Raw genomic sequence first — 23,234 nt, 5'->3', positions numbered from 1 at the left:
GGGGTTTTTTCTCCACTGACGATGAGGAGTCTGACTTCTACCTAGCTCTGTAGCTTAAACCAGTAATGTGCATCCAAGAAAATTTCATTCATTCATTCATTCATTCATTCATTCATTCATTCATTCATTCATTCATTCATTCATTCCGCAGGGCCTGTAAGACGGAGCTCTTCCGCCAGGCTTATAACTGAGGCCGGGCGGAAAGAAGATCAGCCCCCCCTCACAAACTGGCGGTAGAGAGCGTCACCCCCCGCCGTAGATGAGGATGCGGAGAGCAAATGAGTAGATTACGCCATCGCTGTTACAATTACTGTAAATTATTGGTTTTTATTGTCATTTTATGGTTTTAGGGGACGGGGTTATGTAAGCCGCCTCGAGCCTTCGGGGGGAGGCAGGGTATAAATATAAATATAATAATAATAATAATAATTCATTCATTCATTCATTCATTCATTCATTCATTCATTATTAGATTTTTATACCGCCCTCCCATACGGCCACCTGAGCTTTAACAAATATTGTATTTGACGTATTGTGTGTAGACTTGTTCCTCTAAATATTTCCTTAATCTGTAACGTACAGCAAAGAGAAATTTTAAAACTAGTTGCCAAACATTTTCAAGAATGGAAATGGCTTTTTGATGTCACAAACATAATCACACTTTATTTGGAAGGGACTTTACTATATGAATCCATAGGGCTGGCTTCTGTGGGAGATTCTCTGAGCGTTGAGAGGACTTGATGGTAGGTTCGCCAGTCTTGTTGCAAGAGATGAGGCTGAGAATTTCAATTTTCCTGCAAGCCACAATGACCCCGTGCCCTTTCTCTGCAACGAGATGGTGCTAAAAGCACTTGCTGCTGTACCATTTAGCATCCGCATCCTAGGAAAACTGGAATCTTTCTTGCCCCATTAACCTTTTCCTTAAGATCCTAGAAAGCCTTCCGAAAAATATTGGAAAACAACAAGGAAAGGGAAGGCTGAAAAGCAATAAGTTTTAATATCGTTTACTATGACATTGTTTATGGTAGGCATTATTAATAACAAGTTAAAGAGGGATCCGTGGCTCAGCCCATGTTTTAAAATTAAGATTCCCACGTGAGATGAGGCCAGGCATCAAAAGATGGGGATTCCGATTTCTGGATTCTCTGCCCAAAAAAATCTGTGAAAAAAAAAGCGTAAAGAAAATTATGACATAAAAATAAACATCCAAATAGAAATGAACGTGAATTCCTCGCACACTTCATGGTGATCTTGTGCATCGTCTAGATTTTGTCATCAAGTGCTTTTGGGAGGGCCATCTTTCCCTAGACCTGCTTCACTACGCTAATTAAACTAGAGCAGGGGTAGTCAAACTGCGGCCCTCCAGATGTCCATGGACTACAATTCCCAGGAGCCCCCTGCCAGCATTTGCTGGCAGGGGGCTCCTGGGAATTGTAGTCCATGGACATCTGGAGGGCCGCAGTTTGACTACCCCTGAACTAGAGCATCCAGGCATCCAGAGGAGTGTAGCCCAGATGTTTGTGCTATGGAAGCCAGCTAGCAGCTGTCCCCTTTCACTCTCCATTCCGGAGTGGGCTTAGAATCATAGAATCATAGAATCATAGAATCATAGAATCATAGAGTTGGAAGGGGCCATACAGGCCATCTAGTCCAACCCCCTGCTCAGTAGGCATTTCAGAATGCCTACTGAAAGCTCCTACCTTGACCACTGGGGCGCCATCTTTATGTTCTCTAACACATGAACATTGAACGATTCCGCAAAAATGATTTAATCAGCACTGGCTAAATTTGAAATCTGTTATTTCCACTAAAAGACACCGAATGTCAAGGCTTGAAGAATCTAACTCCAGGAGGACTGTTTTTCCCCCCCCTCCCAACAGAGCACATTTGTCTGAGCTTCGTTCCTCTTGATGCTCTGGTTTAATTCATTATGAGTGGAGTGGCAGTCAGTAAATCAGTATTATGCATTATACAGGTACATATAATTGTCACACAATGTACATTTAACTATCACATAAATCGCATTTAAATAAGGAACAGAAACAGAACAATTCGCCAGGACCTAAAAGGACAAATATTGCATTTCCAAATGCAGCTGTGCTTACCAGAAGCCAGGTAGGAAACTTACAATGCTCGGTTTTTCCTTAATGAATCTTTTTGTAGAGCTGTGAATAAGAAGGACAACAGGGGGTGTTAGTGAAAATGAAAATGCTATGCATGAAAGCCTTCATGTTTCAGAAGATGCTAGGCAAGGACCAGGTAGCCTGTAGTTCAAATCTCCCACTTGGCCCTGTGACTCCCTGAGTGATCTTGGGCCAGCCACTCTCTTGCATTGGCCTAACCATTCTCACAGAGCTCTGGTGCTGGTGGTGAGAATCACACACACTATCTTGAACTCTGTAAAAGAAAGGCAGGACACAAATGAAACACCCCGCTAGTAACAGTGTATGATCAGCCCTGATCTACCAGATATCTAACAGGCACCTTGTGAGGTATGTGGGGCTGAGGGAGCTTTAACAGGACTGCTCTGTGAGAACAGCTCTAAAACAGGGGTAGTCAACCTGTGGTCCTCCAGATGTTCGTGGACTACAATTCCCATGAGCCCCTGCCAGCATTTGCTGACAGGGGCTCATGGGAATTGTAGTCCACGAACATCTGGAGGACCACAGGTTGACTACCCCTGATCTAAACCATATTAAAGACGTCTCCCTGAACTGTGGATATATATTATCACCCAGGCTGTTCTTATTTGTGGAGGAGGGTGTTGTGGCTATAACAACAGCTGCAAGCTTTAAATTATGACATGAGGGGTGGCCAAGCTTTAGATCTCCAGGCGTCCAGGGACTACAATTACCATGAGCCCCAGATCATCAAGAGGGGTTCGGCCAAGTGGATACATCCTCTTGTGTGGGGTTTGGAAGATCTAGCGCCTCCTCCTTATTGAACAGATTTGGCCCAACCCCTCACTTCTCTGTAGCTGTTCAATCCCCCCATTTCCCCTGAATCTCAGGATTTGAAGGGGATCACCAGCCGCTGCCTGACTCAGTCACTGTCACTGTGACTCCCAGATGGTAAGGTCTTCAGGGCCACAGTGGGGGCGGTTGGCTGCAGGGCAGTACCCCCACCCCAGTGCAGAGCCCAGAGCAGCTGCCCTGCACCTGAAACTACGTCTCTCTGCCTTGAAAATTAATTCATGTTTTGCCCTTAAGTTCAAAGGAGAAGGGAATGATGGATACCTGTAGCGTTTGGTATTTATGAGCCAGTGAACAAAATCTTTGGCTTTCATCTTGTCCAGATACTGTGTGAAGTCACTGGTAAAAGTACCTTCCGAATGTCGCTTGACGTTGGAGGAAAAGCTATGGGCACTTTCTGTAGCATAAGATTTCCACCTGTTGGAGAGTAGCCAAAGGATAGTCAGGATATCTTTGTAGCCCACAAACCAAAGCTTTGCCTCTATTTGGGGCTAAATACTGATTATGTCCACAATAGAATCATAGAGTCATACAGTCATAGAGTTGGAAGGGACCTTATGGGTCATCTAGTCCAACCCGCTGCGCTATGCAGGACACTCACATCCCAATCGCTCATCCACTGTAACCTGACACCTCCCTGAACCTTCACAGAATCACCCTCTCCGTTAGATGGCTATCCAGCCTCTGTTTAAAAATCTCCAAAGATGGAGAACCCACCACCTCCTGAGGAAGCCTGTTCCACTGAGAAACCGCTCTAACTGTCAGGAACTTCTTCCAGATGTTTAGACGGAATTTCTTTTGAATTAATTTCATCCCATTGGATCTGGTCTGTCCCATGACCTACCTTGCAGTCACTTCTACCATTGAGAGACTCCCCTGATGAAGAGCCTGTTGCCCAGGAAGGCTCATGAGCATCACAAGAGGGGAGGAGGGCTTTCAGGCTTCTCTCCTGCACCATTTTCTCAAGTGGAAACAGCGACAGAGGACCTGTTTGCCTCTTTCTAGGGCCCCACATCACATATGGAGGCAAGGAAGTAGGCTAACTGTCCCCATCCGACAGCTGTTTTCAGTAGGGGGAAAATGGTGCAGGAGGGAAGGCCGAAGATGGAGAAACAGGCAGTTTTGTCAGGTGAAGTACCCCAGTTGCTCTCCACACTGTTTCCGGGGGTGCTCCGACTCACAGAAGCACTATTTTGAGGGGAAAAGAAGCCTATAGAAGGAAGACATTGAAAATTGCCTTCTTCCAAAACAACATCATTCAGGCTACTCATCATCATCATCATCATCATCATCATCTATTAGATTTGTACCTTGCACCTCACCAGCATCTCAGGGTAGCTAACAATGTAATTAAATACAACATAAAATTACAATAAAATACAATATAAATATCTCAAAACTGTAGAAAATCCAATTAAAAGATGGGGCAACCAGGGGAAGAGGCACAAGATGGATGCTCAAGAGCTCTTTTCCTCCTTGAGTTTTAAACACAGGAAGAGTAGAAATCCTGCTTCCTGTTCCACATCTCAGATTCTTGCATCTTACAAAAACCCAGTTTTACCTAAACCTTTTGTGGATCTCTTGCAATCGGTTTAAATCTTCAGTTTGCTTCTTGCTGCAATGATACATATTTCAATTTGTGCAGATCCGGCTTTTTCTGCTTTAAGTGGGCGGGCTAGCAGTACACTTGGTGTCTCCTAACAGTACTTTAAACTATTTGCTTCTAACACAGGGCAAGTTTTCCAATTTTGAAAAGCCAGATTCTTGTTGGAATGGGCAACTCAGTCTGCCTGAACACGGTGTGTGTGCGTTTATAGGTGTTATTTCCTTGAATGGAATACCTCTCTTTGTCTTAACCTGGGAGCTGCCCTCTGATCCTTCCTCTCTCCCTTGTCCTCTAACTCTTTTGCAGGATCTTCCATGGAGACACATGTTTCCGCAGGTCTTTCCTGTAGAGCAGGGATCCTCAACCTTTGTCCTCCAGATGTTCATGGACTACAATTCCCATGAGCCCCTGCCAGCATTTGCTGGCAGGGGCTCATGGGAATTGTAGTCCATGAACATCTGGAGGACCGCAGGTTGAGGATCCCTGCTGTAGAGACATTCCCCTCATACTCCCTTTTACACGATTCCGGACAAGCTGGCCATTCGCAACAGGGAATTCTTCTTTCTCTTTCTTTGTCTGCAACTTGAACATGAGCTTGATCTACTTGATTAAATATAAGTTCACCTTTTTGGCACTAAACGTCTTGGGAGATTTATTTACGGAACTCAGTCTCATGCTCTTATGACTGGTCCAACTCTGGTCTATCAACCAAATATCCCAATAAATATAGATTACAAATTCCTGTGAGCAATAACCTGGATCTCCATCGCTAAAATCCCCCCACCCCTGCCCAGCAGAAGTCAATGACATTTCTCATTCACCTTGTCTCGTTAGTGGAATCTTTCAGGACCATTTGCCGGCTCACGGGAAGTAAAATTGCCGTAAGCAGCCCACAAACGCAAAGCCACCAGGTGTTCTTCATCTAGCCTTCTGCACAAAATATAGATCCAAACAGTAACCTTCAGTGATGGAGTTTATCACCAATTTAGAACAAGACAAGATGGTACATTTCTTAGAGTTCCATTATTTGCAAAAATGAGGGTCAAATCCCAGGATCAGGAAGCTAGGTAATCAGTTTAATCCAGCCAGATTTTTTTCATTCAATCTCACCTGTTTCCCCTTTTCATTGCAGTCCCAACTGGCATGGGTTTGGTCTATGCAGATTCTCCGATCCATCCCATAATCTATTTGCAGTGTCAAAGGGAACCCATCCTTCCTTTTCTACCAATAAACCAGCAAACCCAATGATTCTGCTTTTGAACGCTATGGATCCTAATTCTCCAAAGCCCACACCAGCCAAAATAGCTGGCTAGAATAATTGATCTGAAGCAGATTTTATTCCTTTCAGTCCAATTAACCAGTCTCCTAAACTCATTTCAATGGCTCTGTGACTTGGGTGAATTCAGAACTGAGGTGACAATGATAGGATGCCAATATTCCCTGTGCTGCAGATCTCCATCCCAAAGTCATTTCTGCCCACAGGTTTTATTAATGCATCAAAACCTGCTAAACTTTCTTGTCTAGAGGGGAGAGAGAGAGATGAAGAGAAGAAGAAACACTTCCCTTATTGATGGTAATATGATTTTATCACCCAGTTGTCTATTTCCTTAGTCTCTTCTGAAAGATGCCCAGCAAATATAAGTACACGTAAGCAAAGATGTTCCTGGTCTGAAGCAAGCCATACATCTCTCACACAATCTTTAAGTCTCTTAAAAGTTACCGTCAGTCTTTCCAGGCACTGAATGTGATTCACCGTCCAAATGCTGAAGAAGAGTCTTATTCTTAAGTATACACTTTTTTAGTGAGTCGTTTACACTAAAGATCCCCAGCCCCAAATTTCAAAAGAACATTTTAGAAATGTCTCACTTCCCCTTCATCAGAATTCCTTCAAGCTTTTTCTAAACTGAAAATAATCACAAATTCTTCCCAGGTGAGAATGATGAAAACCAGTTTGAAGTTTTCTCCTTGATCAGCAGATGACAGATAGACTATCTTTCTCAGTGACCCTGTGAATGTTCCCCTCTCAGAGCGGTGAAGACTGATTGTTTCGGAAGGGGTAGATGTTGAGGAAAATGTTACTTACCTTCCCAAGGATGCAAGTTTCTCTTTAAATCGTATGCCCTTTTTTCTTCGACGGAGTTCTTTTGTGGCTTTCACACTATTCCTTCCTACTGCTTTTAAGCTGGCTAGTGGAATTCTTGAAGATGACAGGTAGGTCACTGGTGTCCTTGTTTTTAGTGGGATGGGTCATTTATGAATCATTTCCGGATCTTTCTTGTTTTCAGAAAACGCGGGTCCAGAGGGAGGATGTAGCCATGGCAGGACTCCCCAGCATTGCCTCTGGCACCATCTTCTCCTTGGTGTTCAAATGCATCAAGTCAACTCTGCAGTTCTTTCTTGCCGGCAGAATCTCTTATCCTCTTTCTCTCTCTTTCATTTTTTCTGTTCCTTCCGGACTGCTGTTCCAAACACATTTAGAAATAGTAATAACCTGGAAACCAGTAAGAACATTTGGATCTCTCTTCAGAGCTTTAACTCGCCAGGACCTGACAATGATACCATGTCCTACACCTGATGAAGTAGACTCTGATCTATTGACGGTTGTACCAAAATTCATTTGCTAGCATTTAAATTGCCATGGGAGTTGTGGGTGTTCCTACATTAACATTTAGAGTCTTTTGATTTAAAAAGTTTTCATGGATAGGGTCTTTGATACTTTCTGGAAAGAGATCATCCATCAGTTATATCAAGTATGTTTTTAATACACTAATAAATTCCATTATATATGCACACATACATTCAACATAAGCAGGGAGTAGGGCCAATAAAAGTTCATTGGGGGGTATACCAAACCAAACAGTCTTCACCTGTTGATGGAACCCAATGACTGATTGGGTTGATGGAACCCAATGACTGATTGGGTTGATGGAACCCAATGACAGAGAGACTGATGAATCTCCTTGTGCTTCAAAATGTCAGTTCCAGGACCAAGAAGGCCTTTTCTCAGGTTGTCATGTGCCTACCCTTGGGCGAAGGGGGTATCTGAAGCAAGACCTCTGATGATAACCAACTTCCCTTCGGACAACAAGGGGTGCAGCTTGCACCTTCCACAGCTCCTTGTGCTGTTGCTGAAAGTCCCCCAGCACTCGGAAATGAAAATATTTTAGGTGACCACAATAAAAAAAGGCAGGTGGGAAAGACTGTCAGATCAACCCTATAAGGTAGATCACTATCATCATAATCTCTACATTGCTGGCTTTCTTCATTTGTTAAGGAACTGAGATTTGAACTGGGGACCTTTTGGATTACTGCTCATTACCAGTCATCATGATGCTGTTAATTAAAACCAAGCGGAAGTTGTGATTTGGTGCCTTCCGCCTTTTGCCTGGATGCTCCCTCTTGAGTTCTGCCAGTCTTGGTCTGAGTACCAAGGCAGCTGTCCCAATTCTGAACTTCTCTGACACTCACTATATTCCATTCTGGACACACTCGCTTTCTAATGAAGCAATTAGTTTCCTTTCATCCACCATTTCCAAAATATCACTGTAGAGGTGAAGCAGAGGAAACTTCTTGCTAATTAGGTGTCCCTCTGTGGCGCAAGCATTAAGAGCCTGTCAAAATGCTTGCGTAATAGGTTCATTAGCATCACCTTTGGTGAACTGGACTTCCTATTGATCTTTTAGTGCATCGTTCGGCTTCTCTGTTTATGTGTCCTACCAAATTATGTTACGTCCACCTTGTTTTAATCTGGCATGTTAATCCTGAGCCATTGCAGGAATGAGGCATGATAGAATGATGTAATGATGTATGTATTTTCTGTCAGGTCACAACTGACTTATGGTGAGGGGCTTTTGAGGTGACTGAGAAACAGGGGTGGCTTGCCAGAGACTTCCTCTGCAGGGACTTTCTTTGGATGTCCCCCATCTGAGTAATGACCCTGCTGAGCTTCTGAGATCTGATGGGATCAGGTGGTACCGTACTGTGTTGATTGCGAAATGAGTTCCAGAAATTCTGGAGGAACAAAGAAGAAATACAACTTTCTATGGCCAAGGTGAAAGCATATACAAATCCTTGGAGACCTATTCATTCATTTATTATTCATTTTATTAAAGCATTTATATCCCACCTTTCCTCTTCGATCAAGGCAGGTTAGCAGAACCTTCAAGGCCTTACGCAGTCTGGGACCAGCGTACCTGAAGGATCACCTTTCCATACTTCCCCGAAGAGCGCTCCGTACAGCAAATTCCAATCTGTCGATGATCCCCCGACCTAAAAACATGCACCTGGTCATGACTGGAGCTAGGGCTTTTTTGGCTCTGTCTCCAGCCTGGTGGAATGAGCTGCCAGTGGAAATGCAGGTCCTCACAGAACTTCCAAAGCTCCAGAGAGCCTGCAAGATGGCGTTCTTCCACCAGGCATTTGGTTGAGTTCGTTGGTCACACCTCTGACAACTTACTGGGCTCCCTGCCTACCCCACACCTGGGGTTACTGCCCAGTTGTGAGCCCCCCATCTCGAGCCAGGCCATACAGTAAGTCTTTATAGTTGGCACTCCTGGCTTGTTAGGCAGTTATGGGACAGAGTAAAAAATTTAGTATTGTTTTAGCCTAAAGCCTGTTTCATTTGAATCTGTATTCAACATGTTTTATACCCTGATGTAAGCCATCCCAAGACCATTTTTTGGAGAGCAGTGGCCTACAAATCCCATAATCAATCAATCAATCTTCAAAGTCCTGGTGCATGACCTTTACTTGAAACAGGCTGCTGGTGGTGGTTGTTGGTGTTTTGGGGACTCAAACTTCCCCCCCCCCACCCTGAATCTCAGAAGTAATGTAAAAAAAATATACACTTCCACATGGCTATGGGGAAACGCTACAATAAAAAAAACTTAAAAAAAAAACTTCCACATTGCTTCGGGATCATGCCACAACAATAAAACATTTCGTTAGATCCCTTTTGGGGATTCTCTGTATAATGGTCTTTCTTTATGTTTGGGTAGTATATCTTATCTTTGGTCTAAGACCGCAAATAAATTTGATGATGATCTTCAGGTAGATTTGTGAGAGGCTGACCATGGTAACTGGGCCCCGATGATTGTGTGTTACTGATTAAGACTTAAAACAAAGAAGAAGAAGAAAGCAGAAAGGTGAAGAAGAAGGAGAAGGAGTTGGTTCTTATATGCCGCTTTTCTCTAATTGAAGAAGTCTCAAAGTGGCTTACAATCACCTTACCTTTCCTCTCCCCACAACAGACAGCCTGTGAGGGAGGTGAGGCTTAGAGGGCCCTGATATTACTGTTCAGTCAGAACAGTTTGATCAGTGCTGTTCTGTCCAGCCAGACAGCTATTGGCTGGAGTTCTGAGAAACAGGAGACATTCTCCCCTGCCGCTTTAAGAAAAAGGATTCTGGGTATTGTAGTAGGCTTGCTCTTTCCTGTGTTCCTCAAATGCGATTGGAACTTAAGCCCAATTTCCTGGTAATAGCCAAGGCGGAAAAATACCCCTTCCTCTTTCTTTGCAAACTCTTTCTTAGTCTTCAGCCATACCCAGCAGATGGATGCCTCATTCTTTTTCACCTACCTGAACTTATAAAGAATCACTTTTACTTTAGAAGAACCTTTGCAATTGTGTAAGCGATGCCTAATTAAAGTGATCTAAAACGTTTGGTTTGAGTTGAACACTTTCTGGAAGCAGCTATACAGCCACTTGAGCTGTGGGACAGAAGAAGTGCCATGGTGAGCCAAGGTCACCCAGCTGGCTGCATGTGGGGGAGTGGGGAATCAAACCCGGCTCCCCAGATTATAAATCTGCACTCCTAACCACTACACCAAGCTGAGGTGCCACCTCTCCTAATATGCCCCCCGGAGTGCACTCCATTCATCTGGTGCAAAGGTATTGGTAGTCCCTGCCCTTGGCTCCAGCCTGGTGGGATGAGCTACCAACTGCAGCTAAACCCCCTGATGGAGCAGTTACAGTCCCGCAGGACCTGCAAGGTGGTGCTCTTCCACCAGGCCAAAGCGACCCAACATGGGCCTCCCTCTGCCCCTCTCAGGGTTTCCCTACCACCACCTTCTTCCATGCCACTAACAAAGCTACCTACCATAGTCAATTGGCAGGAAAGATAGATAGTAGTTAAATTAGAGAACTGGTTTAATTTTAAACTTTTAAAATTCTAAATTGAATAAAGTGTGTTGATCCCATGTTTTAATCACGCTGTAAACCGTCTTCAGCCCAGAAATAATTGTAAACTACCACCATTACCACAACAGCTCTGTGCCATGAAAAACTTCACCTTCCCATTTCCACAGCTTAGGACTCTGTTGAAGGGACATGATATTTTTCTCCAGGCCAGTTAGCAAACTGACTGAGGACAAGAGAGCGAGCGTAGCATAGATGTCTGTGTGGGGATGTGGGGTGACAGGTGTGTTTTCTTCTCTCTCCACAGGGTGTCGGTGTAGCACAGAAACAATCCGGACTTGGATGTCAGAGAGGTCCTCCAGCATCCGTGGTCTGGCAGCAATGAGCACGGCAAACCCAGCTCATTAAAGCCAGGAGCTGATTTCCACTCCCCCAGCATCTTGCTACAGACCCAACATATACCCTTGTCAGGGTTTCCCATCCCTTGCTTTTGATGGACAGTGAATGTGTTGGATTTGGATTATTCAGGTTGTTCCCAGCGATACACATTTGTCAGAAAAGGGATGGGGGCTTGAAGCAATGGAAGCTCTCTTCAAAGCTAGTTCTTCTGCAATCCTGAGTCTTACATTTACCTCGACTAATGTCTTCCAAAGTCTATCAAAGACGAATGATATGAACTGGTAGGATAAGGAATAAAGTGGAAGCAGGGGCTCAGGTGGCGGGGGTGATGTCCCTCGGCAAAAGACTACCCCCCCCCCGGGCCTCAGTAAAACGTCAAGTGGTGATAAAAAGGTTGGGGACCACTGCTCTATATGACAGCCTTTGAAATACTTGAAGATGATTATCAGATCCCTTCTCAGTCGTCTCTGCTCCAGGCTAAACAGACCAAGCTCCCCCAACCTTTCTTCATATGTCTTGGTCTCCAAACCCCTCACCATCTTTGTTGCCCTCCTCTGGACACGCTCCAGTTTGTCTACATCCCTCTTCAACTGGGGTGCCCAAAACTGAACACAATACTCCAAGTGAGGCCGAACCAGAGCAAAGCGGTACCATCACCTCCCATGATTTGGACATGATACTCCGTTTGATACAGCCCCAAATCCCATTTGCCTTTTTAGCCACCAAGTCACACTGTTGATTCATGTTCAATGTATGGTCTATCTACTGCCAAGACAAGTCTCCCCCATCCTATATTGGTGTATTTGTTTTTTTTCCTACCTAAATGCAGAACTTTACATTTGTCCCTATTTAACTTCATTTTATTCAGTTTAGCCCACTTCTTGAGCCTATCAAGATCACCCTGTATTCTGATTCTGTCTTCTGTTTTGTTTGCTACCCCTCCCAGTTTGGTATCATCTGCAAATTTAATAAGTATCCCCTCTAATCCCTCATCCAAATCATTTATAAATATGTTGAACAACACAGGCCCCAGGACAGATCCTGATATATCCACACGTATGTCAAGATGTTATTCAAAAGCCTGCAGTCTTGGGACATGGCATGCCCAGCGCCCTGAGGACCAGCATCTGCTGTCATTTCCTTGCCTCAACCACAGCAACCAAACTGAGCTCACCAGGTGGCAACCTGGCGTTGTGGTTCCTCTTGAATCGTTCTTCACAGGGAAGGTGTTTCATCCTCCTTAATTGTTCTAGTTGCCCTTTTCTGTACCTTTTGCAATGCTAAAATATCGTTTTTTTGAGATGCGGTGACCAGAACTGTACAAATGAAGCTGCACCATAGATTTATACACTAGATTTATATATATACTATTGCAGACATTCTCAATAAACTGAAGAGAAACTGAATAGCATAGCTTTGTTGTATGTCTTGGACAGAAAGCTTATAAAGGAAACTGCAATTCACTCATAGGAAAAGGTAAGAGGTCATGATTCTTTTTGTGTTAGTTTAGGGTTGTTCTCAGGAATGCATCAGGGCTTTCACTAAGTCTATTCTTAGAATGTGAAAACAGCCATTGTTGTCTTGATCTGCTATTAACGAAAGGCTAGCTTATGCAAAAAAAAGGGTGATCTTATAAATATTTTTTTTAAGTTGGGTTCATCTTCACCTGTATTATGTTCAGTTCTCAGACTGCACAAGAATAAGAAGTCCTGTATGAAAATAAGAAATCCTGTATGAGAATCTATGTGAAAGAGGGCTACTCTGAAAAATACTTGTAGTGCATCAACTAGATCACTAGAAGAGCAGTTGAAGGTGGGAGATTAACAATGGTATGGGCTATTATTATTATTTATTATTATTATTATTTATTTGATTTGTATGACCGCCGCTCTCGGAAACCGGCTCGCAGCGGTTCACAACATTTTAATACAAATACAATATATTAACCATTAAAATTCCCCATTAAAACCCCATTAAAACCCCATTAAAACAATGACTAAGTCACAATGATGGCGATTAAAACTATTCCCGTACAGGCCCACTGGATGAGCAGAAGGGAACGGAGGATAATTGGGCATAGGATGGAACACTCTGGGGAACCAGGTCAGTTTAGTACTGGCCTCCCCCCTTCGGGGAGAGGGGTCCGATCTTAGCCCCGGGCCATCACCCGGCCTTAGACAAACGCCTGGCGGAAGAGCTCTGTTTTGCAGGCTCTGCGGAACTCAGAGAGCTCCGACAGGGCCCGCAGCTCTTCAGGGAGCTCATTCCACCAGGTAGGGGCCAGGACCGAAAAGGCCCTGGCCCTTGTCGAGGCCAGGCGTGCCTCCCGGGGTCCTGGGATCATCAGCAGATTCTTACCCGCAGAGCGAAGTGCCCTGCGGGGGGCATAAGGAGATAGGCGGTCCCTCAAGTATGCAGGCTAAGAACAAAGAAGAGCCCTTCTGGATCAGACCAAAGGTCCTTCAAGTCCAACATCCTTCTCACATAGTGGTCAACCAGCTGCCCCAGAGGGCTAACAATCAGCCTGAAGACTTCCCTGATGTGGCCTCCTAGCATCCCTTTAGTCACTATAACTTGTAGCCCTAAATCCATGAATCTGTATAATCCTGTTTCAAGTTCTTTGTGCCTGTGGCCATCAATACATCCTCTGGCAGTGAAATTATGTATTTTTAAAGTAATAGCAATAAGCTTCACGTAGTAACTGGATATATTTTCTTGAGTGGATATACTTGAAAAAGTAACTTCACTGTAATGACAGTTGTTTTCCTTGAGAAAGGAACAGGAGAACGTAAAAGGCTCCTCACCGAGTGCTGACAAAAGTAACATGATACTTAATGAGACAATAGTTTCCCTGGAAAAAATAAGCACTTAAATAGGTTGCCGGTTATGTTCCTATTTTCACTCTTTTCCTCAGAAGTGCATCATTTGCTGCACAAACAGAGTTGGCTTTGAAAAGGCAAAAATGCCTTTTGTCAAATCTCATTATTGCCCCGCAAGGTGTGTGTAAAATAGCTTTAGGAACTTACCGTACATACTCGCATATAAGCCAACCCGCATATAAGCCGAGGGACCTAATTTCACCCCAAAATGCTGGAAAACTTATTGACTCACATATAAGCCGAGGGTGGTGTCTGGATAGTGGCCTTTTCTCCTTTCCTCCCCTCACCCCTCCTGTTTTGGGCAGGATCTTTTCCCCCCCTTTTTCTTCCCACCTTCCTCCTCCCACTTTCCCTCTGAACAGCCTTGCCTTTTGATATCCCATCCTGTGCTGCTTCCCTTCTTCTTAGCCCGGTGTTCTGTCCACTTCTCATGCCTTCCTCCAGGGGCGCTTCCTCCTTCTGCTCTCTGTTCAGAGGGCTTCAGAGCTTCCTGCCCATGCCAGCCTCCTGCTGGCCTCCTTAAGGCAGGGAGAGGGGGAGACGGAGACTGTTCTTTCCTTCTGGGGCTTGCTGGGTCTCTCCTTGGTTCCTGCTTCTGCTCTTCAGGCAAGTAGACTTGTCTCCCACCTTCCTGTCTTGTGTGGCAGCTGTTTTTTTATACCCGCATATAAGCCGAGGGGGACTTTTTCAGCTTAAAAAAAGGGCTGAAAAACTCGGCTTATATGCGAGTATATACGGTATATATGCCTATTGTGGCTGCTGCCCCTGTTCTAGTGCTCTGGTTTATGAGGCAGAGGCCTTTGGGGAACAATCTGCTTTTTGTAAACAATTTGATTTTATGTAATCACGGTAAAATCTTTATATAAATCCGCATGGCTGTTATGGACTAGGCTAGACTGATACAGGCTCCTATGCACTGGTCTAGTTTCCTCTACGCCAGTGGTTCCTAAACTTATCTAGCCTATCGCCCCCTTTCCAGAAAAAATATTATTCAGCGCCCTGGAAATTTTTTTTTAATTATTATTTTAATAGTTATTCATCGCCCCCAAATGCACCTGTGGCCCATCGCCACCCCCTGGATCGCTGCAGCAGCCACCAGGGGGCAGTAGCGCCCACTTTGGGAATCACTGCTGTACGCTGACCCCCAAGGAAACCAGCCCTTGCAACAGACTCTGTTCCGTGGCTGAGTTGTTTAGGTTGTGGGGTGAGGGAGTCTTGCCCTATGTTGGACATTGGTCCTTTCCGTATTTGTAGGAGTTTGGTCAAACGTAGCTTTTGTGTTTACAGTTCCAGTTTAAAAAGCAAGTTGGAAAATATTTTTTCTGGATCGAAACTGGCTGCCCACCAGGTTGCTAGTACTCTGTTACTGCTTGCTATTGGCATCAACAGGAGTGGGGGGGAAATTGAAGACAGGGCTCATCTTGATAACAGATTTATTTGATAACATAGTTTTCTAGCATTCTGCAGCCCACATGGAATATTTATTTATTTCATTATTTTTTAGGCTCAGGGCGGTTTACATGAAATGGGAACAATACAATTAACTCAATGTATAGTAATGTGGTAACAACAGTAACAATAACAACAATATAATAATGACAGTAATCCATCTTGGTTTTCCTTGTGCATTAGACACTGAGCCAGTGGCATCCACAGTGCATTCTTCATGGCCGTTCCTTAAATCGTGCTGAGCTGTCTGCATGAAGACGTTCTGCAATCACTCACTGTCAAGAGGATCCTTTGCACACCAGTGGCTCAGTCTGCCTGCTGAATGTCTCCTCTCATGCAATGTGCCCCTTTCTGCCTACAGAGCCTGACGGATTTGGGTGAGTCTGACGAGCTGCTTCATTTGGGTGTTGAAACTCTACTGGAAATGCAGATGGATGCTTCTGCCTTGAGCTGAGAAAGATCTGCCTTTATTGAAACAGGTGGCTGGATTCCCTCATCTGAAGAACTCACAGCTGTTTCAGCTCCCATCAGATGAACGGTCATTGCTGGCAAGGTGGGCCATGACTCTGACTTTCTTGCCTATGTAGCACCACCCAGGAGGGGGCCCAGGGGCAGCTTGGATTGACTCCATCGCCTGCTTTGCGCCTCCAGGAAGTGGGTTCTGTGGTATCTCAGACTGACTGACTTTGCTGTGTTGCACCAGCTGGGAGGGAGCCCAGGGGCAGCTCAGACTGACCTGATCGCCTACTTTGCACCACTAGGGAGGGGGCCCAGAAGAACTGCTCAGAAGGACTCTTTACCCACACGGCAATGCTCGGGAGGGGGCCAGTGGCAGTTCGGACTGACTTTCTCAGTCGCTTTGCACCAGCAGGTGGGAGGCCAGTAGCAGATGAGAGTGACTGTATCAGCCACTTGGCACTACCAGGGAGGGGCCCCAGGCGCAGCTCAGACTGTCTCTCTCTACTGCTATGCACCACTTGGGAGGGGGGCCAATGGCTGCTCAGAAGGACTCTTTACCCACACTGCAGTGTTCATGAGGGGGTCCAGTGGCAATTTGGATTGACTTTGGTAATTGCTTTGTACCAGCAGGTGGGAGGCCAGCAGCAGATGAGAGCCACTTGGCACTACTAGGGAGGGGGCCCCGGGGCAGCTCAAACTGACCCTCTCCACCGCTATGCACCACTCGGGAGGGGGGACAGTGGCAGCTCAGAGGGACGCTCTTGCCCTCTTTACATCACCACTCAGCTAAGACTAAAACTCTGACTTGCAACACCAAGAATGGGGTCCACCGGAAGCTCAGACTGACTGTATCAACGGCTTTGCTCCACCAGGGAGGGGGCCTAGTTGCTGCTTTAACTGACTCTCTTTGCACTACTAGAAAGGGGGCCAAGTTGCAGCTCAGCCTAAAACTCTTAGCTGCTTTGAACCTCCTGGAAAAGTGCAATGGGCATATTAGGGTGACAGTCTCTCCAGAATTTCACCCCTAAAGAGGGGTCCAAGTGGCCTATATCTGCAAATCTTTCATTTGCTGTGCAGGGCTGAGAAAGGGGCCTACTTTCAGCTCAGCCTTAAACTCTTACTTGATTTGGACCTCCTGGAAGGGGGCAGCGGGCATAACAGGGTAACAATCTCTCCAGAATTTCACCCAAAAGGAAGAGGCTAAGTGGCCTATCTCTATGGGTCTTGAATCTGCTTTGCACCACTAAGACTGTTTATGCACTGGAGGTTTCATGCCGAGTTGCAGGCTGGAGTTTTGGTCGTGGCAGGTTGCCCCACCTCTTCCTGCACCCACACGGGGGAGCATTTGGCCTGATCCACCTCATCTGCCCCCAATTTTTGCTCCTGCATGGGAGCTGGGGCAGTGAAGTTCCCAGTGCATAAACGGCCTAAGAAGAGGTCGTAATTGCTGCTCAGCCAAAAACTCTTAGCTGCTTTGGACCTCCTGGAAAGGGGCAATAAAGGGGTATAATAGGGTGATAATCTCTCTAGAGAGGGGGCTCACTGGTTTATCTCTGTGGGAATTTCTTCCGATCTGCACCAATAAGGGGTCCTAGTTGCACCTCAGCGTTAAACTCTTACCTGCTTTCAATCTCCTGGAAGAAGCAATGGGCATATTAGGGGGACGATAATTGAGAATTTCACATCTAAGGAGGAGTCTGAGTGGCCTGTCTCTGTGAGAACATATTCCGCTTTGCACCACTAAGAAGTGGTACTAGTTGCAGCTCAGACTTAAACTCTTACCTGCTTTGGACCTCATGGAAGGAGGCAATGGGCATATTAGGAAGGCAATAATCCAGAATATCAACCCTAAGGAGGGGTCCAACTGGCCTATCTTTCTGCTTTGCACCAATAAGAAGGGGCCATACTTTCAGCTGAGCCTAAAATTCTTACCTGCTTTGGAACTAAAGGAAGGGACAATGGGGATATGAGGGTGAAAATCTCTACAGAATATCACCCTTAAAGTGAAGGCTCACTGGACTATCTCTGTGTGACTTTTTTCCGCTTTGTACCACTAAGAAGGGCTCCTAATTTCAGCTGAACCTAAAATTCTTACCTGTTTTAGAACTCCAGGAAGGGGAAATGGGGTCATTAGGGGGACAATCTCTCCAGAATATAACCCTTTAGGTGAAGGGTCACTGGCCTATCTCTGTGTGACTTTCTTCCGCTTTGTAGCACTAAGAAGGGGTGCAACTTTCAATTCAGCCTAAAATTCTTACTTGCATGGGAACTCCAGGAAGACGAAATGGGCATATAAGAGTGACAATCTCTCCAGAATTTCACCCTTAAGGTGAAGGTTCACTGGCCTATCTGTGTGACTTTCTTCCCCTTTGTACCACTAAGAAGGGGACCTACTTTCAGCTCAGCCTAAAATTCTTAACTGCTTTGGAACTCCAGGAAGGGAAAATGGGCATATTAGGGTGACAATCTTTCCAGTATTTCACCCTTAAGGTGAAGGCTCACTGGTCTATATCTGAGTGACTTTCTTCCACTTTGTAACACTAAGAAGGGGTTCTACTTTCAGCTCAGCCTAAAATTCTTACCTGCTTCGGAACTCCAGGAAGGGGAAATGGGGATATTAGGGTGACAATCTCTCCAGAATTTCACCCTTAAGGTGAAGGCTCACTGGTCCATCTCTGAGTGACTTTCTTCTGCTTTGTAACACTAAGAAGGGGTCCTATTTGAAGCGCAGCCTAAAATTCTTACCTGCTTTGGAATTCCAGGAAGGGGAAATGGGCATCTAAGGGTGACAATCTTTCCAGTATTATACCCTTATAGTGAAGGCTCACTGGCCTTTCTCTGCGTGACTTTCTTCCGCTCTGTACCACTAAGAAGGGGTCCTGCCTTCAGCTCAGCCTACAATTCTTACCTGCTTTGGAACTCCACGAAGGGGAAATGGGCATCTAAGGGTGACAATCTCTCCAGAATTTCACCCTTAAGCTGAAGGCTCACTGGCCTTTCTCTGCGTGACTTTCTTCTGCTTTGTAACACTAAGAAGGGTCCTGCTTTCAGCTCAGCCTAAAATTCTTACCTGCTTTGGAATTCCAGGAAGGGGAAATGGGGATATAAGGGTGACAATCTCTCCACTATTTCACCTTTAAGGTGAAGGCTCACTGGCCTATCTCTGCGTGACTTTCTTCTGCTTTGTAACACTAAGAAGGGGTCCTACTTTCAGCGCAGCCTAAAATTCTTACCTGCTTTGGAACTCCATGAAGGGGAAATGGGCATCTAAGGGTGACAATCTTTCCAGAATCATACCCTTAATGTGATGGCTCACTGGCCTATCTCTGAGTGACTTTCTTCCGCTCTGTACCACTAAGAAGGGGTCCTGCTTTCAGCTCAGCCTAAAATTCTTACCTGCTTTGGAAAGCCAGGAAGGGGAAATGGGGATATTAGGGTGACAATCCTTCCAGAATTTCACCCTTAAGGTGAAGGCTCACTGGCCTTTCTATGAGTGAATTTCTTCCGCTCTGTACCACTAAGAAGGGGTCCGAGTTGCAGCTCAGCCTAAAATGCTTAACTGCTTTGGAATTCCAGGAAGGGGAAATGGGCATATAAGGGTGACAAATTTTCCAGAATTTCACCCTTAAGGTGAAGGCTCACTGGCCTATCTCTGAGTGAATTTCTTCCGCTTTGTACCACTAAGAAGAGGTCCTATTTGCAGTGCAGCCTAAAATTCTTACCTGCTTTGGAACTCCAGGAAGGGGAAATGGGTATATAATGGTGACAAATTTTCCAGAATTTCACCCTTAAGGTGAAGGCTCACTGGCCTATCTCTGAGTGAATTTCTTCCGCTTTGTAACCCTAAGAAGGGGTCCTATTTTCAGCTCAGCCTAAAATTCTTACCTGTTTGGTATGCCAGGAAGGGGCAATGGGAATATTAGGTTGACAATCTCTCCAGAATTTAACGCTTAGGGTGAATGCTTACTGGCCTATGACTTAGTGACTTTCTTCTCATTTGTCTCACTAAGAAGGGGTCCTACTTTCAGTTTAGCCTAAAATTCATACCTGCTTCGGAACTCCAGGAAGGGGAAATGGGGATATTAGGGTGACAATGTTTCCAGAACTTCACCCTTAAGGTATAGGCTCACTGCCCTATATCTGAATGACAGTCTTCCGCTTTGTAACACTAAGAAGTGGTCCTAGTTGGAGCTCAGCCTAAAATTCTTACCTGTTTTGGAATTCCAGGAAGGGGAAATGGGGATATTAGGGTGACAATCTTCTCAGAATTAAATCCTTAAGGTGAATGCTCACTGGCCTATCTCTGAGTGACTTTCTTCCGTTTTGTACCAGTAAGAAGGGGTCCTAGTTGCAGCTCAGCCTAAAATGCTTACCTGCTTTGGATCTCCAGGAAGGGGAAATGGGGATATTTGGGTAACAATCCTTCCAGAATTTCACCCTTAAAGTGAAGGCTCACTGGCCTATCTCTGAGTGACTTTCTTTCCCTTTGTACAACTAAGAAGGGGTCCTGCTTTCAGCTCAGCCTAAAATTCTTACCTGCTTTGGAACTCCAGGAAGGGGAAATGGGGATATTAGGGTGACAATCTTTCCAGAATTTCACCCTTAAGGTATAGGCTCTCTGCCCTATATCTGAATGACATTCTTCTGCTTTGTAACACTAAGAAGGGGTCCTAGTTGGAGCTCAGCCTAAAATTCTTACCTGTTTTGGAATTCCAGGAAGGGGAAATGGGGATATTAGGGTGACAATCTCTTCAGAATTTCACCATTAAGTTGAAGGCTCACTGGCCTATCTCTGAGTGAGTTTCTTCCGCTTTGTAACACTAAGAAGGGATCCTGCTTTCAACTCAGCCTATAATGCTTACCTGCTTTGGACCTCCAGGAAGGGGAAATGGGGATATTAGCGTGACAATCTCTTCAGAATTTCACCATTAAGTTGAAGGCTCACTGGCCTATCTCTGAGTGAGTTTCTTCCGCTTTGTAACACTAAGAAGGGATCCTGCTTTCAGCTCAGCCTATAATGCTTACCTGCTTTGGACCTCCAGGAAGGGGGAATGGGGATATTTGGGTGACAATATTTCCAGAATTTCACCCTTAAGGTATAGGGTTACTGGCCTATCCCTGAGTGTCATTCTTCTGCTCTGTACCACTAAGAAGGGGTCCTGCTTTCAGCTCAGCCTAAAATTCTTACCTGCTTTGGAATTCCAGGAAGGGGAAATGGGGATATTAGGGTGACAATCTTTCCAGAATTTCACCCTTAAGGTATAGGCTCACAGCCCTATCTCTGAATGACTTTCTTCCGCTTTGTAAAACTAAGAAGGGGTCCTAGTTGCAGCTCAGCCTAAAATTCTTACCTGTTTTGGAATTCCGTGAAGGGGAAATGGGAATATTAGGGTGACAATCTTTCCCGAATTTCACCCTTAAGTTATAGGCTCACAGCCCTATCTCTGAATGACTTTCTTCCGCTTTGTAACACTAAGAAGTGTCCTGCTTTCAGCTCAGCCTAAAATTCTTACCTGCTTTGGAACTCCAGGAAGGGGAAATGGGGATATTTGGGTGACAATGTTTCCAGAATATCACCCTTAAGGTATAGGGTCACTGGCCTATCCCTGAGTGTCTTTCTTCTGCTCTGTACCACTAAGAAGGGGTCCTGCTTTCAGCTACGCCTAAAATGCTTACCTGCTTTGGAATTCCAGGAAGGGGAAATGGGGATATTAGGGTGACAATCTCTTCAGAATTTCACCATTAAGTTGAAGGCTCACTGGCCTATCTCTGAGTGAGTTTCTTCCGCTTTGTAACACTAAGAAGGGATCCTGCTTTCAACTCAGCCTATAATGCTTACCTGCTTTGACCTCCAGGAAGGGGAAATGGGGATATTAGCGTGACAATCTCTTCAGAATTTCACCATTAAGTTGAAGGCTCACTGGCCTATCTCTGAGTGAGTTTCTTCCGCTTTGTAACACTAAGAAGGGATCCTGCTTTCAGCTCAGCCTAAAATTCTTACCTGCTTTGGAACTCCAGGAAGGGGAAATGGGGATATTTGGGTGACAATGTTTCCAGAATATCACCCTTAAGGTATAGGGTCACTGGCCTATCCCTGAGTGTCTTTCTTCTGCTCTGTACCACTAAGAAGGGGTCCTGCTTTCAGCTCAGCCTAAAATTCTTACCTGCTTTGGAATTCCAGGAAGGGGAAATGGGGATATTTGGGTGACAATGTTTCCAGAATTTCACCCTTAAGGTATAGGGTCACTGGCCTATCCCTGAGTGTCTTTCTTCTGCTCTGTACCACTAAGAAGGGGTCCTGCTTTCAGCTCAGCCTAAAATTCTTACCTGCTTTGGAATTCCAGGAAGGGGAAATGGGGATATTTGGGTGACAATGTTTCCAGAATTTCACCATTAAGGTTAACGGTCAGTGGCCTATCTCTGTGTGACTTTGTTCTGCTTTGTACCACTAAGAAGTTTTCCTACTTTCAGCTCAGCCTAAAATTCTTACCTACTTTGGAACTCCCGAATGGGGAAATGGGCATATTAGGGTGACAATATTTCCAAAATTTCTCCCTTAAGGTATAGGTTCATTGCCCTATCTCTGATTGAATTTCTTCCACTTTGTACAACTAAAAGGGGTCCTACATTCAGCTCAGCCTAAAATTCTTACCTGCTTTGGAACTCATAGAAGGGGAAATGGGGATATTTGGGTGACAATCGTTCCAGAATTTCACCCTTAAGGTGAAGGCTCACTGGCCTATATCTGTGTGACTTTCTTCCCCTTTGTACAACTAAGAAGGGGTCCTACTTTCAGCTCAGCCTAAAATTCTTACCTGCTTTGGAACTCCAGGTAGGGTTAATGGGGATATCAGGGTGAGAATCTTTCCAGAATTATACCTTTAAGGTGAATGCTCACTGGCCTATCTCTGAGTGACTTTCTTCCGCTCTGTACCACTAAGAAGGGATCCTGCTTTCAGCTCAGCCTATAATGCTTACCTGCTTTGGACCTCCAGGAAGGGAAAATGGGGATATTTGGGTAACAATGTTACCAGAATTTCACCATTAATGTATAGGGTCACTGGCCTATCCCTGAGTGTCTTTCTTCTGCTCTGTACCACTAAGAAGGGGTCCTGCTTTCAGCTCAGCCTGAAATTCTTACCTGCTTTGGAATTCCACGAAGGGGAAATGGGGATATTAGGGTGACAATCTTTCCAGAATTTCACCCTTAAGGTATAGGCTCACTGCCCTATATCTGAATGACATTCTTCCACTTTGTAACACTAAGAAGGGGTCCTAGTTGGAGGTCAGCCTAAAATTCTTACCTGTTTTGGAATTCCAGGAAGGGGAAATGGGG

General features: G+C 45.0%; 1 protein-coding gene across 2 annotated transcripts in view; it reads right to left on the bottom strand.

The window, feature by feature from the left end:
• Window positions 1-1,094: 1,094 nt before the first annotated feature.
• LOC143831362 (exendin-3-like) overlaps window positions 1,095-23,234 on the bottom strand; it is a 90,906-nt gene continuing 68,766 nt past the window's right edge. The window contains exons 3-6 of one of the 2 annotated variants that reach the window (XM_077324367.1): window positions 5,400-5,508; window positions 3,237-3,389; window positions 2,106-2,165; window positions 1,095-1,159 (exon numbers count right to left, since the gene is read on the bottom strand). In XM_077324367.1, the coding sequence (XP_077180482.1) occupies window position 1,159; window positions 2,106-2,165; window positions 3,237-3,389; window positions 5,400-5,500 (315 nt within the window). In that variant the 5' untranslated portion in view covers window positions 5,501-5,508 and the 3' untranslated portion in view covers window positions 1,095-1,158. The remainder of the gene's footprint in view (window positions 1,160-2,105; window positions 2,166-3,236; window positions 3,390-5,399; window positions 5,509-23,234) is intronic. The other variant, XM_077324369.1, reaches the window with a different exon arrangement.

This window comes from Paroedura picta, chromosome 3 (genome assembly GCF_049243985.1).
Source record: "Paroedura picta isolate Pp20150507F chromosome 3, Ppicta_v3.0, whole genome shotgun sequence".
NCBI lineage: Eukaryota > Metazoa > Chordata > Lepidosauria > Squamata > Gekkonidae > Paroedura > Paroedura picta.
This window is presented reverse-complemented; position numbering and strand designations above follow the sequence as displayed.